Source organism: Neurospora tetraspora (assembly GCF_033439725.1).
Source record: "Neurospora tetraspora strain CBS 560.94 chromosome Unknown B0H65scaffold_1, whole genome shotgun sequence".
Lineage (NCBI taxonomy): Eukaryota > Fungi > Ascomycota > Sordariomycetes > Sordariales > Sordariaceae > Neurospora > Neurospora tetraspora.
In genome coordinates, this window is record NW_026944383.1 from 5,782,371 (window position 1) to 5,795,966 (window position 13,596).

The 13,596-nt window shown below is 44.5% G+C and overlaps 5 protein-coding genes across 5 annotated transcripts; 1 reads left to right on the forward strand and 4 right to left on the reverse strand.

Moving 5' to 3' along the window:
* Positions 1-166: 166 nt before the first annotated feature.
* On the reverse strand, positions 167-1,821 carry B0H65DRAFT_52157 (Fructosamine kinase-domain-containing protein). Its single transcript, XM_062828755.1, has 2 exons — positions 547-1,821; positions 167-497 (listed from the first exon to the last, which is right to left on the reverse strand). The coding sequence occupies exons 1-2, from the start codon at positions 1,521-1,523 to the stop codon at positions 344-346; spliced, it is 1,131 nt and encodes a 376-aa protein (XP_062686955.1). The 5' UTR covers positions 1,524-1,821; the 3' UTR covers positions 167-343.
* B0H65DRAFT_52033 (uncharacterized protein) lies at positions 1,822-3,089 on the reverse strand. The gene has a single exon (XM_062828730.1). The coding sequence runs from the start codon at positions 2,939-2,941 to the stop codon at positions 2,120-2,122; it is 822 nt and encodes a 273-aa protein (XP_062686956.1). The 5' UTR covers positions 2,942-3,089; the 3' UTR covers positions 1,822-2,119.
* Positions 3,090-3,912: 823 nt separating this feature from the next.
* Positions 3,913-5,256, forward strand: B0H65DRAFT_452469 (uncharacterized protein). Its single transcript, XM_062826099.1, has one exon. The coding sequence runs from the start codon at positions 4,364-4,366 to the stop codon at positions 4,880-4,882; it is 519 nt and encodes a 172-aa protein (XP_062686957.1). The 5' UTR covers positions 3,913-4,363; the 3' UTR covers positions 4,883-5,256.
* Positions 5,257-5,267: 11 nt separating this feature from the next.
* B0H65DRAFT_564427 (uncharacterized protein) lies at positions 5,268-7,142 on the reverse strand. The gene has a single exon (XM_062830254.1). The coding sequence runs from the start codon at positions 6,978-6,980 to the stop codon at positions 5,664-5,666; it is 1,317 nt and encodes a 438-aa protein (XP_062686958.1). The 5' UTR covers positions 6,981-7,142; the 3' UTR covers positions 5,268-5,663.
* Positions 7,143-7,191: 49 nt separating this feature from the next.
* Positions 7,192-8,571, reverse strand: B0H65DRAFT_452472 (uncharacterized protein). The gene has a single exon (XM_062826100.1). The coding sequence runs from the start codon at positions 8,428-8,430 to the stop codon at positions 7,480-7,482; it is 951 nt and encodes a 316-aa protein (XP_062686959.1). The 5' UTR covers positions 8,431-8,571; the 3' UTR covers positions 7,192-7,479.
* Positions 8,572-13,596: the final 5,025 nt, after the last annotated feature.

Consider the following 13,596-nt stretch of genomic DNA (forward strand, 5'->3'; position numbering starts at 1 on the left):
CTGTAGATTTTTATATGAACCTCCGACGGGGTCACGGTTGAGTGTTGCTGCTGTAACCCACTGGAAATCCGTTCCCTTGGCGCGGATGTTGCGAATTTGACCCACTTTTACCCCTTAATTCTTAATGCCCAAATCGTTCCTCCCTCTTCGAAAAACACGACACATCACTCCTTCCTCGTTGCTTTGCACAATATCCGATCGTGCTGTCGTGGAAGCTCGGGAAGAGGATCTTGAGGTGTAATACAGGGATGCAATTCGACCAAGCAGACCACACAACACGACCAAACAAGGCCACGGACACTCAGCTTCTGTCATACTCGACGGAGCAGCCCATCGAATGGGATCAAGGCGTTCCCAAAATATCAGGCACAGTTGACATGGCGTGGTCCTTCTCGACAGGCAGCACGGCCATCTGATCAGCCGCGATCCTCGGTGGCCCTTCGTTGCCCGGGAACGGAGCGTATTTGTCCACGAGATGGTACATATCCGCATATGCTCTGCGACCAGATTAGTGTTTGCCATTGTACTTGAAGATGGGCGACCTACTGCTGCCTAACAGCCGTTCCAGCATTGGCATGGTTGACCGAGTATAACAGGTTATAGTACACGCTATACAACCGATTCCTATCCTCCCACTCGTCCTTGGGCTCGCTCGGTTCCTGGTAACGGTTATACGTGTTTGTGTATATCGGATCGCTAATCTTGTTGTAGTTGCAGCGCCAATCCGCGACATCCATCTCGTGATGGCCGTAAAAACAAGCCGCATCGAAGATGTAGATGTTGCCGTTGTCACGAGAGGTTCCACAGTTCCCCTCCCAGAGATCTGCGTGGATCAAGCTCGGCTTGAGGACGCGGCCATTTTCCACCAAGGCGTCTAGCAGCCGTAGCACAACTCGTTCGATGAACCGTCTTTCGACGATGTCAAGGTCTTCCCAGGAACCGTTGACCTCAAAGTCCTGGACAATGACGTTCCGAAGCAACTTGACGAAGAACGTGGTCCAGTTAGTTTCCCACTCGACACACTGCAGCACACGCCCCTGACATTTCGAGATACCAAAGCCGAACTGTCCTGTCGGAGACTGACTTTCGCGATGGAGACGTGCCAGCCTCGAGCATAACTTGTCCGGGTGTGGCATCCCGTCCTGCATGTCGACATACTCAGCCACGAAGAAATAGGCCTCCGGCTCCTCTAGCTTGTACTTGTCCCAGCCGAGTGGCGCGGGGGCAAAGTCAGGCGCCGACTTGCGCAGTTCAGACATGGCACTGCACTCTCCTTCCATCATGGAACGACCATGGTTACCCGGGGCGGATTTGACGAAGTACTGGCCCCTGGATCCATCGGAAAAGGCGAGAACCAGACGAGCAGTGACAGTCCATGCTGATTTCCCGCAGTGACTAGCTGATATGATCTTTGCCCCAGGACCGAATAGAGCAAGGATGTTGTCGTCGATGAAGAAATCGCCATCGTATGGTAGCGAAGATTGCAAAGAGCGCTTGCGCAGAAGTTCAAGTTCTGAACACATTTTGTATCCATGCTTGTAAGAAACAACTTCCAACGGTCTGTTTACAAAACATTCGAGCCCCTGGCGCTCTTCTAATAGCTTTCAGCTTACACTTGATCACCATCCCTCCAACATTCACTCCATTCTTCCCTTTCAGTTCATTGTTTGTCACCCCCAACCTTCATTGTGCGCTTTAAGTTGGACAGAATCTTGGCTGGGCGTTAATGGGTAGTGGAAGGCACCGTTTGCCTCTACCCGTCGCCGGATTTGGGCTTGTTTGCTGCCGTATCGTCCTTCCGAGCAACTGTTGGGCTGAGAAGCGTTCCTTCATATTAACCAAGTAACCAACAACAGCCGTCACGATATGACAACAAAGGTGGTGCAGTTGAACCGTCTCATTCAAGAAAGGCATTGCGGGCAATCCAGCCATCAACGATCCTACCCAGACGGGAACAAGCAACATCGCAGATGCAAAAAATCTCCTCCTTACGCCTGGCCCCCACGAGTTTCTGGCCCTAAAACAAGTCCAAATTCCTATTAATTCCCTCTCAATCCGGATGCCCCTCCTTTACACATACCAGCTCTGCCGCCCCAAACCCCCACAGCTCCTAGAAGACCTAGAACATATTGAAGTTCATATTTATCCCCTCCCAATCCGGATGCCCCTCCTTCCCCCTAACCAGCTCCGCCGCCCAAGACCCCCTGGGTGCCTTCTGCGCTTCCTTCAGCGCCTGTCGCACAATAGCATCACCAAGCTGCTTCTTAATCTCCAACCTCGGCAGCTGCCACCTCAGCAGATTCACCGAAGTAGCTCCTCCCGGCAGGCTATCCACAGGCGGGACAGTACAAAACCCAAAATCCGCCCGCTTAGCAAACCGCAGAGCACGCACCGCACCACTCATACGCTCCGCAATAGTCGGGTTGGTATGCAGACTAATGGCCAACCAAGCCTCGCGGACCGCCAGCGTCGGGATGTTGTGACTGCGTAGCAAACGAGCGGCTACGTCCGCCCCGATGATCTCGAACCGCTCGGGCATGGTATCGTACTCGCGGGCTACGCCTATGGCGTGCAGGATACAAGCGACGAACAAGACGTGCGGCGGAGCGATGGTGGCGTATTCCCCCAAGGCGGGACTGATGAGGGCTATCCCTGGGAAGCTGGGCAGCAAAGAAGGGCCGTCGGCTGGGTCGTTTAGGGGGGTGATGCGCATCAACGCTTGGGCGTACATGTAGACGCGGAAGCTGTGGTAGAGGAGCGTGGCGGGGAGGCGGGAGCGGGCGAGGGCGAGGGCGTCGGCGCAGACGGGGTGGGAAGGCATTAGGGCGCGGAGGGCGGCGGTTATGGTGCCTGGGTCGGATACTGACGGAGACGATACTGACGGCGACCCGGAACCGGTGCCGGTGGAGGAGCTCGAGTTGTTGGACGTTCGGCTGCCCATGGCGCGTGGCCGTGGTCGTTGACTGGGATCACGGGAGTGAGGAACTGCGGTGCTTGGGATAGAAAATGGAGTTGTGATCTGAGGAGTCCAACAGTTAAGCAAGTTTGGACTTGTCTGCACATTTTGGGAGGTGGTGGGTGGCTTCTGTGGCTGCAATGCAAGCAGCTGTCGGTGTCGGTCAAGTCAACCGACAGATGTCATTGTCAGCACCGAACACTGCGAAACCAACCCGTTCCCCGTCATGTTGCCTTCTGCTTCCAAAGATCTCTCGTAGAGACCATCACAGGCTTGAGTACTTGATGCCTAGACTCCTAACATCCATGTTGTCCTTCTGGGATGCATCTTGTTTGGATGGTTGCCCTGCGCACGCCGAACTTAGGTTCAAGTTACGCCCGCGAAGTACACCCGTTCGAAACACTCGCACTTGATCTTCAACCCTTTCCATAAAGTGACACTTGTCCTGGCGCTCCAAGTCTCTCATCTTTGCACGGCCCTCTGGCCGGTAAGAGGCGGAATTGTGGGTGGTAGACGTGAGTGCGAGTACTCAACCTTCTTTCCGCGGAGTAGCAAAGGCCTGAAAACAACACTTGTCTTCTCGAGAAGATGAGGCCTGATAAGTGGAAGGGACCCAAAGGCTTGAGACCAAGTGTTCATTTGGTAAAATCAGACAGACGTACAATGGAGTGTGGTTCCTACATCTCCTGATGACCGAACCTCGGAAGTTGGCCTACACGGTGAGATTTTAGGCGACAACGCGTCGAGTGTGTCCCTTTCGTCACGATGAGATTCCAAGACAATCTGATGTTGAACGGTTGGTCAGCTCACACTTCCATTACGGCAGGTAGGTTGCACGGTAAACCCAAATAGGAAGGATGGTACCTGAAGCTGACATGCTGACGCGGACTTGCGAATGCCTTGTGCGGCCGTCTTTGGTGATGCCAGTGATAAATACCCCAGACTTTCCTCGCGCTGAACAAACAACAAAGTGCCGCAGTCGAAGCCCCCAATATCAACAACAAGTCAAAAAGTTCTTCAAACAGCACTCCAATCCCTTCCAGCAACCACAAGAAGAAGCCAACAAATCAACCCAAAATGGCATCCCCAACAACCCTCCCACCCCGCTACCAAATCCGCAAGCTCACCCTCTCCGACCTCCCCTTCGCCCACGCCATCATCACCCACGCCAACCTCTTCCACAACGCCGTCTGGTCTCGCCTACACGCCTCCGACGCCGTCTCCCGCTCCTACCAAGTCTTCAACACCGGGCAGTACAACACCTCCCACGGCATCGAATCCGGCATGTCCTACGGCATCTTCGACACCTAGTACCAATACAAGCGGCCCGAGTCCGCCGCCACCCACGGCAAAGTCTACTGGGATGAGTCAACCCCCGCTGCCTCCGGTGCTGAGCTGCTGGAACAAATGGATTTCCCGCTTGTGTCAGTCGCGCTAGCCTACGACCCTGTGGCTACTCCGTTTGATAGAGTCAAATTCCAACCTCTCTTCGACGCTTTGCCGCTGTTCGAAAAACTAGTCGGCCTGACAGAGGCCAACGACATTCGCCCGCCGGAGGAGCGCAAACCGAAGGAAGTAGGCGAGTGTCTGTATAGATGCGGAACGGCGACGAGGGCGGATTATGAAGGGAGGGGACTGGCGAGAGCGTTGGCGGCGCATTTGATGGTGGAAGCCAAGAAGGCGGGGTTCAAGGCCACGCAGGTCGGGACGGTGAATAATCGGCTGAATGAGATTTGGGAGAGGGTGCCTGGCGAGGTTGGGGCTGGGGATGGGGCTGGGGTGGAGGGGGCGAAGAGTACGGTGGTTAGTGTGGTGGATTTGGAGAGGTATGAGGAGGAGGTGGTGGGGAGTGATGGGGTGGTTAGGAAGGTGAATCCGTTTTTGGGGGCGAAGGTTTTGAGGAAGTGTATATATGTTACTCTTTGAGGAAGGAGGGAAGGAAGGAAGGGGGGAAGGAAGGAAGGAGTAGGTGGGTGGAAGATGGTGGAGTGGCTTTTGCCTGGCGGGATGTTGCGAAGGAGATGAGAATTTGGGATTTGGGAAGGAGCAACTGATCGTGGGATGAACCGGGCCGAAAGGCCATGTAACACACCAGAAGCACTGGAGAGTTTGTTAGCTCGAAACCTCTCGTCAAGTGGCCTGGATTTTTTTGGCATTTAGTTTCTCGATGATAGGAGCCTGAATACTATGTCTGCCCAGATATCGCTGATAACTTGTCTTCGGTTCACTTCGAGGCATTCCAAGGCAGGCTTCCGGCATTCAGGATGGGTTGGGATAGGTCTCATTTGGACTATCAGGCTACTGTACATCATGATGATTGACAACCAGTTCTAACTATTGATACCTAGGTATGCAGATGATGTGCTAGATGCAACAGCCAGAGATACCCGAACAGAAACCGTCCTGCTTTATCACCCCAAACTCCAGCCAGATCATGATGACCGCCATGATGATAGCTAACGGGTAATGCTGCAACACCAGAGAGCAATGTACAGAGCAATCTCTCTACCAACCACCGTCTCGGACATGGTCGGATTCCATATGGACATCTGACCCCTAAGCTCAAAACCTTTCCATCGTCGATACTGCTACACAACTTTCCCGAAATAGGGTAATACACTTCTATCCCCAGGAAGACATGATTGTTGGCTTCCGGGCCCCAATTGGTCCCCTGTTGCCGTATCTCCAACACATACTCCCTTCCACTCTACAAGTTGCTCATATGAACCTGCCTCACCAAGCTGTTAATTTCCTTCGGCCGAAACTCAGGTTCATACCTTCCCGCATGACCCAAATCATCAGGCGGCATCGGCACCGGGTATCCCGTTCCCGCCGGTCCAGCCGGTCTTGCCTCATCAGCCTCCACAGCCTCCGCATCACCAGTAACAGTACCAGTACCAGTACCAGTACCAGTACCAGTAGCAGCAGTAACAACCCCCATACTCCTCGCAAACTCCTCATAAGCCCTCTTCGCCTCCTTCCGATCCTCCTCCCTAAACCTCTCCACAATCCCCTCCACCACCCTCTCCACCTCCTCCCTCCCTCCCTTCCACCACTCCAACAGCTTTCCCTCCGCCTGAACCAGCCTCGCAGCAACTTCATTCCCCACAGGCAGCACCTTCTCCTCCCTACACTGCACACAAACCATTGGCACCGCTCTCTCGTTCTTCATCTTCTCCCTGGCTTCTCTCTGCATCTCCATCAAAAACCGCATCCGCTCCGCCTCAAAGTGTCCCGACCTCTGAGCACGGAACCAAGCACCGAGAAAGCCCATCCGGTTCCAGGCCGCATCGCTCATTTCCGGAGTTGCCAGAGCGCGCAAGAGGGGGGTTTCCATACGTCGCCAGAGCTCGTTGTCGTCCTCTTCTGCGCGGCCTTGGTCTTCGGCAAAGGACTCGATGAACTCGCGGATGCTCATGCCCAAAGCGATCTGCTTGAACGAGAGCATGTTCTCCTTTTGCTCGGGGTCGTCAGAGCCGGCGAGGAAGAAACCGGGGGCTATGCGGGTGATGGTGGTGGAGAGCACGTGTTTGCAGAGGGTTGGGGGGCTGAGGGATAAGCCGTTGGAAGGGTTAGGGGAGGAGGGGGAAAAACTGTCGCCGCCGCCGCTTTCGCGGATGTGGTCGCGGATGGAGGTCAGGCGGCGGGTGGTGACTTGGGTTTGGAGAGTGCTGGTTTGCAGGAGGAGGGCGCTGTCCGGGCCGTAGATCTCGTTCCAGGTTAGAGCGTGGTCGAGCGCGACGTGTTGGTGGTGTGATTCAGTGAGCTGAGGGGGGATGTCCAAGTGTAGCTCGATGGAGGTGAGGACTTCGGCTTGGGACTGTTGGGCGCGCAGCGAGGATTCGATGTGGGAGAGGTACTGGTCGGCGCGGCCTTGGAGGTCCAGGAAGGTGGCTATGAGCTGGCTTTTGCTGAGCGAGAGGAGGTCGGCGCGCGTGTAATGCGGTTCGCGAGGGACTTCATCCACGGAGGAGTCGAAGTCGTGCGACGATAGCAGATGCTGTGTCTCCGGTGGTAGAGGCATCTTTGCGGACTTCCGGCGCGATAAGCGTCGTCTCGGACGTCAGTTGGGTCAGAGATTACTGCGCGGGGTAGCGATGATACCAGGCAAATGCTAAACGCGAAGGGCAAGTAGTCGGCTGGGGCAAGATGACGGAAATGGAATGCACTATGATGTTGGTTTGCTTGTTGGCTTGTCAGCTTGTTGGCGCGTTGGTTTGTTGGAACGGGCAAGGATAGCTTCAAGGGAGATGGTTTACTACTTTGTTGTAGCATTCACATTGCACCCGGCCTCCAGGTTGCGCTAACTAGGTAGGTAGACAACACGAAGTGAATGGGAAGTGGAAGGTCCGCGAAGAGCTACAGAACCCGCACGGCTGAAACGCGCAGAGCCTCCCGGTACCGTGGTAACGGTCCCCAGATATCCCAAACACAAGCACGTCGCAGTGTTAGACGTAAAGTGGAAGGAGCAGGCACCACTCACCAAACAGCCGCGGCGCCGACCACAGGTTTATCTCAGAAACTCAGACCTCTTTGGCCACGAACGCTCGCATGGCAAACCATTTGCTGAACCAACGCACAGCCTGAACCTCAGACTGATCTCCCCTCTCCTTCTGCAACGGATCCTCCGGATCTCCTCTCACAGCAAACCCATGCTTGGCTCCCGGATACACCACAACCTCATACGCATTCGGCATATCCGCCCCCTCCACCTCCACCTCCGTCGCCGACGTTTTGTTCTTGTCTTCCAGAATTCTCGTCACTTCCTTCATCTTCTCCCTCCCCATATACGCATCGTCCTCCCCGTTCGCCAAGCTGAGCGGAAGCTGCACCTCTTGGATGTGCCTCGGCAACTTGAGCAACGACGGATGGGCAGTGAACGCGCAGTCAATCAGCGGAACCTTCCCTCCACCACCAAGCGTCACCCAATTGTCCGGGTTTTGAGTATTAGTAAGGCCAACAGCGTAGAGCCCACCCCAGCAGAACCCAGCAACGCCGACCTTGGGAGGTGTACCATCCGCCGACGGCGTCGATCGCACAGCGCTGAGGAAGGATCGCACGCGCGGCCAAGCAACAGATGGACGGGTGCGGTAAAGGAAGAGGAGGACAACGGGGACGGCCTTGATGATGTTCCAGGAGCGACTCAGGATGCGGAAAAGCCAGGGCGAGTTGGGGTCGGGCTTCGACTCGAATGAGGCCATGAGCGAGAGAGGGACAGCTTTGCCGTCCATGAAGTCGGGGACGTACACAATGCAGGGAACACGTTTTGCGTATGAATCCGCTAGGGCGCGCGTGTTGCGGAGGGTCCATCCGAAGGCATCGGTAATGAGAACTACCGTGCCGAGCGGTTTTACCCAGGGCTCCGGGGTCGCGATGTATGTGGGAAGTCCGTGGATGACATCCTCGTGGCCGGTGGGGATGACGTCGCCGCGGAGGGTTCCTTTGAAGCAATCGGCGCAAACGGGGACGGACATTGTGACTGTGTGATCAATGCATGGAGTAAAGTAGGAGAAGAAGATGAGATATTGTGTGAACAATTGGTATTTTTCTGGTCATCAAGCTGTCATGTAGATGAACGGATATGGATGTTTGAGGTTGAAAGCGGAGTTTAGAATAAAACCGGAGTTTAGAATAAAAGCCGAGCCAATGGTTGGGATCTCAATCTCAATGTGCAGGACAGGAAACTGAAAAGTTACATGAACTCCGGGTTAGGGTTACACATGCCCCAATAAATCCACCTGCCGCCCCGATTCTCCAGCACGGTCGCTCAATGCACCAACCCTGGCGTACGCAACCCGCGGGATGGACAAAAAGACTGCCTTGGCCGATGAAATGACGCTCCGTCGTCTTTCAAAAGAATGTCGGCGCTTTCCGATGTGAAAGGAGGAGCGAAAGGCTTTTGGGCCGATGATACCTGTATTCATAACAGCTTCATAACGGGAGCCTAATAGAAATAGAACAGAGGTGATAATGAGTTGTTCCCGCTTGTAAGCGCTAACCACTAACAATTACGCCCAAGCCCCCTATATCTGTCAGATTTACCGGTATAATTGAATGAATCTGTGTAATTGATTCGAGCGCTCTCTCTACCGAAGGTTTAGGGGTCTGGGGGTATCCTATATTTGCTAAGACTTATTAAATCAGGTGGTTAGAACTCTGGCATCTAGCCCACATCTAGTTAGAATACTACCCTAAAATCTAATACACCCCCTTACTTACAAACTTCTTTTACTTCTTTAAAATTAAAAGTAAAATTATTTATATATTACTCTCGTCGTTTCATATCTCCAATCCCAATATTTTATCTAAATTATCGAAATCTACCTCTCCCGGTACCAGATTATCTCTTCCTCTGCTATCTTCCCACAATAGCACTTTAACTATCCCTAGCAACCTCCTAAATCTCCTATACTCCAAAATACCCAATACCTTTATTAATCTATCTATTAATATCAATTTTATTTCTAAATATTCGATATTAAGGGTCTTTTTCTTAAAAATTTCTCCCCTTAACCAATATCTATAAATATCTACGTACCTTATCTTGATACTAAAAGTAAACGTCTTCTCTATAAATACCCTAATAATTTACTAGTTATTATAATATAGAGTAAGAATAGGATCCTCTAATAAATTTACCCCCAATACCAATATTAATCGGTTTATAAAGAAAGTCTCCTTAATTACCTTCTCAACTAGATATAATTCTACTTTTATTATTAACGTAGTAACCGTAGTCTATTTAATTACTCCCTAATAAATTAAATTACTATATAATTTAATTATAAATCTTTGGGAATTCTTATTGTCACTCTTATTATTAATAAATAAAGTATTGAATGCAATTTCAAATCCATTACTCCCGCCAAAATAAAATACCTATATTTTTATTATCCTTAAATACTATATAACCTTTTCGCTCGCTGCTAAATAAGTAGGATTAGGATTATAATTATATTTAGCCAATCTACTTAACAAAAACGCAATATTTACTCGAATATTAATTATTACGTATAGTAAAGAACTTATATTAATTTAATTCGCTTATATCTCTACGTAATTAGTAATACCTTTATAAAAAACTAATTCTTTATACCCTATAAGTATTAAAATTAGGTAGTAATTAAATTTAAGTAGCTTAGTAATCTTATTGATATTTACCTCTTAAAACAACTAAATTTCTCCTTAATCTCAATCACATATAACTTCAATACCTAAAAACTATCAGAATTCATCTCCTCCTATTAAGTAATATTATAATTATAATTCTATTATATATTTTTTTAACTTCCCCCATCTTATATTTATTGAATACAGAAATAATAGTATTAATATAATATAATATGAAAATACTATCTTTCTTTATAATATACAAATTTTCAAAAATTACTTTAAATCCTATTGATTTAAATACTCCACTTAATTCTCGTTACTATAATAAAGGAATTCGTCAAAAACCGTATAAGGCTTTAATAAATTTAAAAACCTTCCCGGGTATTTAATACTCCGATAATATATATATATAGATGTCCTTATTAGAATAAGTATTTACAAAAGTATTAATTATATCGTATTAAATAAATGTAAAATTAAAGCGAATAACAAAAGTAATAATAATACGAAATAATCGACCTACGAAAGTAGACGCGTACGTATCAATTCTTATCTTTTTCTATTAATTACCTCTTATAACAAACTTAGCTTTTACCTTATTAAATATCCTATTCTTATTAAATTTATAAGTATAAACCTATATATAATCGAAAATTTATTTACGTTTAAAATAGGGGATATCCTTATTTACTTCCATTTATATTTTTATCTTTTTATAATTCTTAAAGTAAATTTCCTCTATTTTCTTAAATTATTAGCTAAGTACGAAGTTATTTAAATCGTAGTGCTTTTTAAATATTAGGAGGAAATTACGTTAGTATACCCTATTAAAACGACTGTATTTTATAATTAACCGTTCGATTTCCCCCTTAATAATTATCTTTTTATTTATTTTAATTACTAGTTAGACTAATTTACCAACGTTAAAAGCGGCTTTCTATAATTCTTAATAACGAACGTACTAGTCGATAGCTCGGTCGATAGAACAACTGGTATAGAATATAATTAATGGAATAAATAGAAACGACGGGTATAAACCTATAATATATTCGATAGATATTTTATTATTAATAAATTATTAAACTAATACCTCTTATAATTAATTACTTTTATTTTAGAAAACTTTTTAATTCCTTTAATAATCCTCCTAATTTTAATCGAAGAAATTTAACGGGAGAGATTTAATATTATTATTATTAATGTCGTTTAGTAGCGTATAGCTTTTAATATAGGATAGTTTAAATACCTCCGAAGGTTGGTTAGCAGGCTCGTCTATTCTATTAAATAGGTCGGTAAATTCCTCGCTAGTAATCTTAAGGTTATTTTTAAACTTCTTAACGTTTAAATAGTAGGTAATATCCTCGTCGAATATTATATCCCTAATTTAAACGATCCGATTTATATAGGGATTCTATATATAATAGATAGAAGTTACTAAGTAGTTAATAAAATACCCGATCTAAACCTTTAGGTTATACTTTTAAAATCTTTATTTTTTCTTTTAAGTAGCGTTTATTATAGTAAATATTTTATACTTATAGATTCGAAGGTAGTTTAAATCTAATTTACGTAATTCTTATTAATTGTATTAGTTCGTAAAATAGGTATAGAATCGTTCGAAAGGGGATTTTTAATTATATAAATAATGAAGGGAACGATTAATAAAGTAAATGGCCGCGTAAGTAATTCTTAATTATAAATCTTCTAATATTTTCGAATTTAATAATATTATACGGTATCTCTCTTTAATTATACCCCCTAAACTTTCTACCCTTTTATTCCATATTTAAATATTAGGAGTAGAAAATTTAAGAACTGTATTATATTAAGTAAATTTAATTTTAATTTTATTATTTATAAATTCGTTATTATATTCAACGGTTTTAATATAAATAGTATATTAGTATTTAAATATTTAAATATAGTTAATTAAAGTATTAATTATCGTAATAACTTTTTAATTCGATAAATAGTAGTTCTAAATTAATCCTAACTATTAATAGGTAATTAGAAAGAAATAGCGTAATTCTTTAAGTCCTAATTTAAAATTGAAGAAATTGATAGCGAATTTTTCTCTTAGGCTGTAACTTCGGTCTCTCAAAACGCGGCTAATTTATTATTTTATCTTTACTATATTATATATATTATATTTAATTAATGGTATACTATATAATTATAATCTATTAACGTTTTATAAATAATTGATTATTTTAGAATTTAAATAACCGAGTTATTAATACTATATTTCCGCTAATTATCTCGAAGGTCGTTGTATATATAAATTCATTTAATAATAGTGTATTACGAATGAAATTCTAATAAATAAACGGGGAATAATCTTAATAACTGTTTAATTATAAATAATATTTAAATATTAAAGAAATACACCTTTAGCCTCCTTTAAATAAGTATTTAATAATTAATAGTCCTAATAGAAACTCTACCTTTGCAATTAAAAATAGGAAACGAAATTAGTAGTAAAATCAGGGTAGAAGGCGACCTCCTTCAACCGTAATTTTAAAGGATTGTTCTTACCCTTAATAACGATATCGACCTCCCTAAACCCTTTAATTTCTATTTAAATATTACCAACCTATAAAAGGTTATCCGGATTAATATAACGAAAATAAAGGAAACGAATAATTTTATTAAATATATAAAACGAATTACTTAAATCGAATATTGCTAAATGTTTAAGAAAGTAAATCTTATTTCCAATTTTAAATACCCTATTAATTTAGAAAGTTACTTTATAAATCCAACTTAATAAATATATTAATTTCTCCCTTCTTAATTTCCTCCTCCTTTTTAAAGAATTTAATTACTTCCTTAATAAACTTTAAATGTCTGACAAAATTAACTTTAATAACGTATTTAATAGAAGGGTATAACCTAAAGTATAAAACTTCGCGCTTAAATTAATATACTAATGATCTTTAAAAGAATAATAGCCTTTTTCGTATACTTTATATATTATACTATTACCCCTCTTATATAATTAAATTTCGGATTTATCCAACGAAAACTTTCTCTTTTTAATATTAAAACCCTTTAATTTTTTATTCTTACCGTCGTAACGAACGTCCTTATTTTTAATATTATAATTTTCGCTATTATATTTTTAATTATTATATTTAATATTAATTTAGCTAGCATTAAAAGTATTGTAATAAACTCCTCCTCTTTCGGCGGCGACCCCGTAACGAACGCTATCGATACTGTACCGTTTAAAATCCTTATAAACTTCTATATATTCAGAAATATCAACGGCTATTTCTTTATTAAATTTCTAAGCGCTATTATATTACCCCGGGCGAATAATTTTAACCGTGTTAATAAAATTAAAATACTATAAATTAATAACGAAAGTCTCCCCGATTCCCTTATTCCAACCGTTACTTATAGTAATAAACTAAATTTATAATTAATTAATCTAATTTTTAAGTTCATTCGTAAAAATAGCGATAGCCTCATAATATATCTTTCTTGCTTTAACTTAATCGTTAACCACTTTATAATTTATTATT

Excerpts from the sequence above, each read along its gene's own strand:
- B0H65DRAFT_52157 (XM_062828755.1), bottom strand. The coding sequence starts at position 1,523 with ATGTGTTCAGAACTTGAACTTCTGCGCAAGCGCTCTTTGCAATCTTCG. Across the intron at positions 498-546 it reads GGAACGGCTGTTAGGCAGCA|AGCATATGCGGATATGTACC; the intron begins GTAGGTCGCCCA and ends ATCTGGTCGCAG.
- B0H65DRAFT_52033 (XM_062828730.1), bottom strand. The coding sequence starts at position 2,941 with ATGGGCAGCCGAACGTCCAACAACTCGAGCTCCTCCACCGGCACCGGT.
- B0H65DRAFT_452469 (XM_062826099.1), top strand. The coding sequence starts at position 4,364 with ATGGATTTCCCGCTTGTGTCAGTCGCGCTAGCCTACGACCCTGTGGCT.
- B0H65DRAFT_564427 (XM_062830254.1), bottom strand. The coding sequence starts at position 6,980 with ATGCCTCTACCACCGGAGACACAGCATCTGCTATCGTCGCACGACTTC.
- B0H65DRAFT_452472 (XM_062826100.1), bottom strand. The coding sequence starts at position 8,430 with ATGTCCGTCCCCGTTTGCGCCGATTGCTTCAAAGGAACCCTCCGCGGC.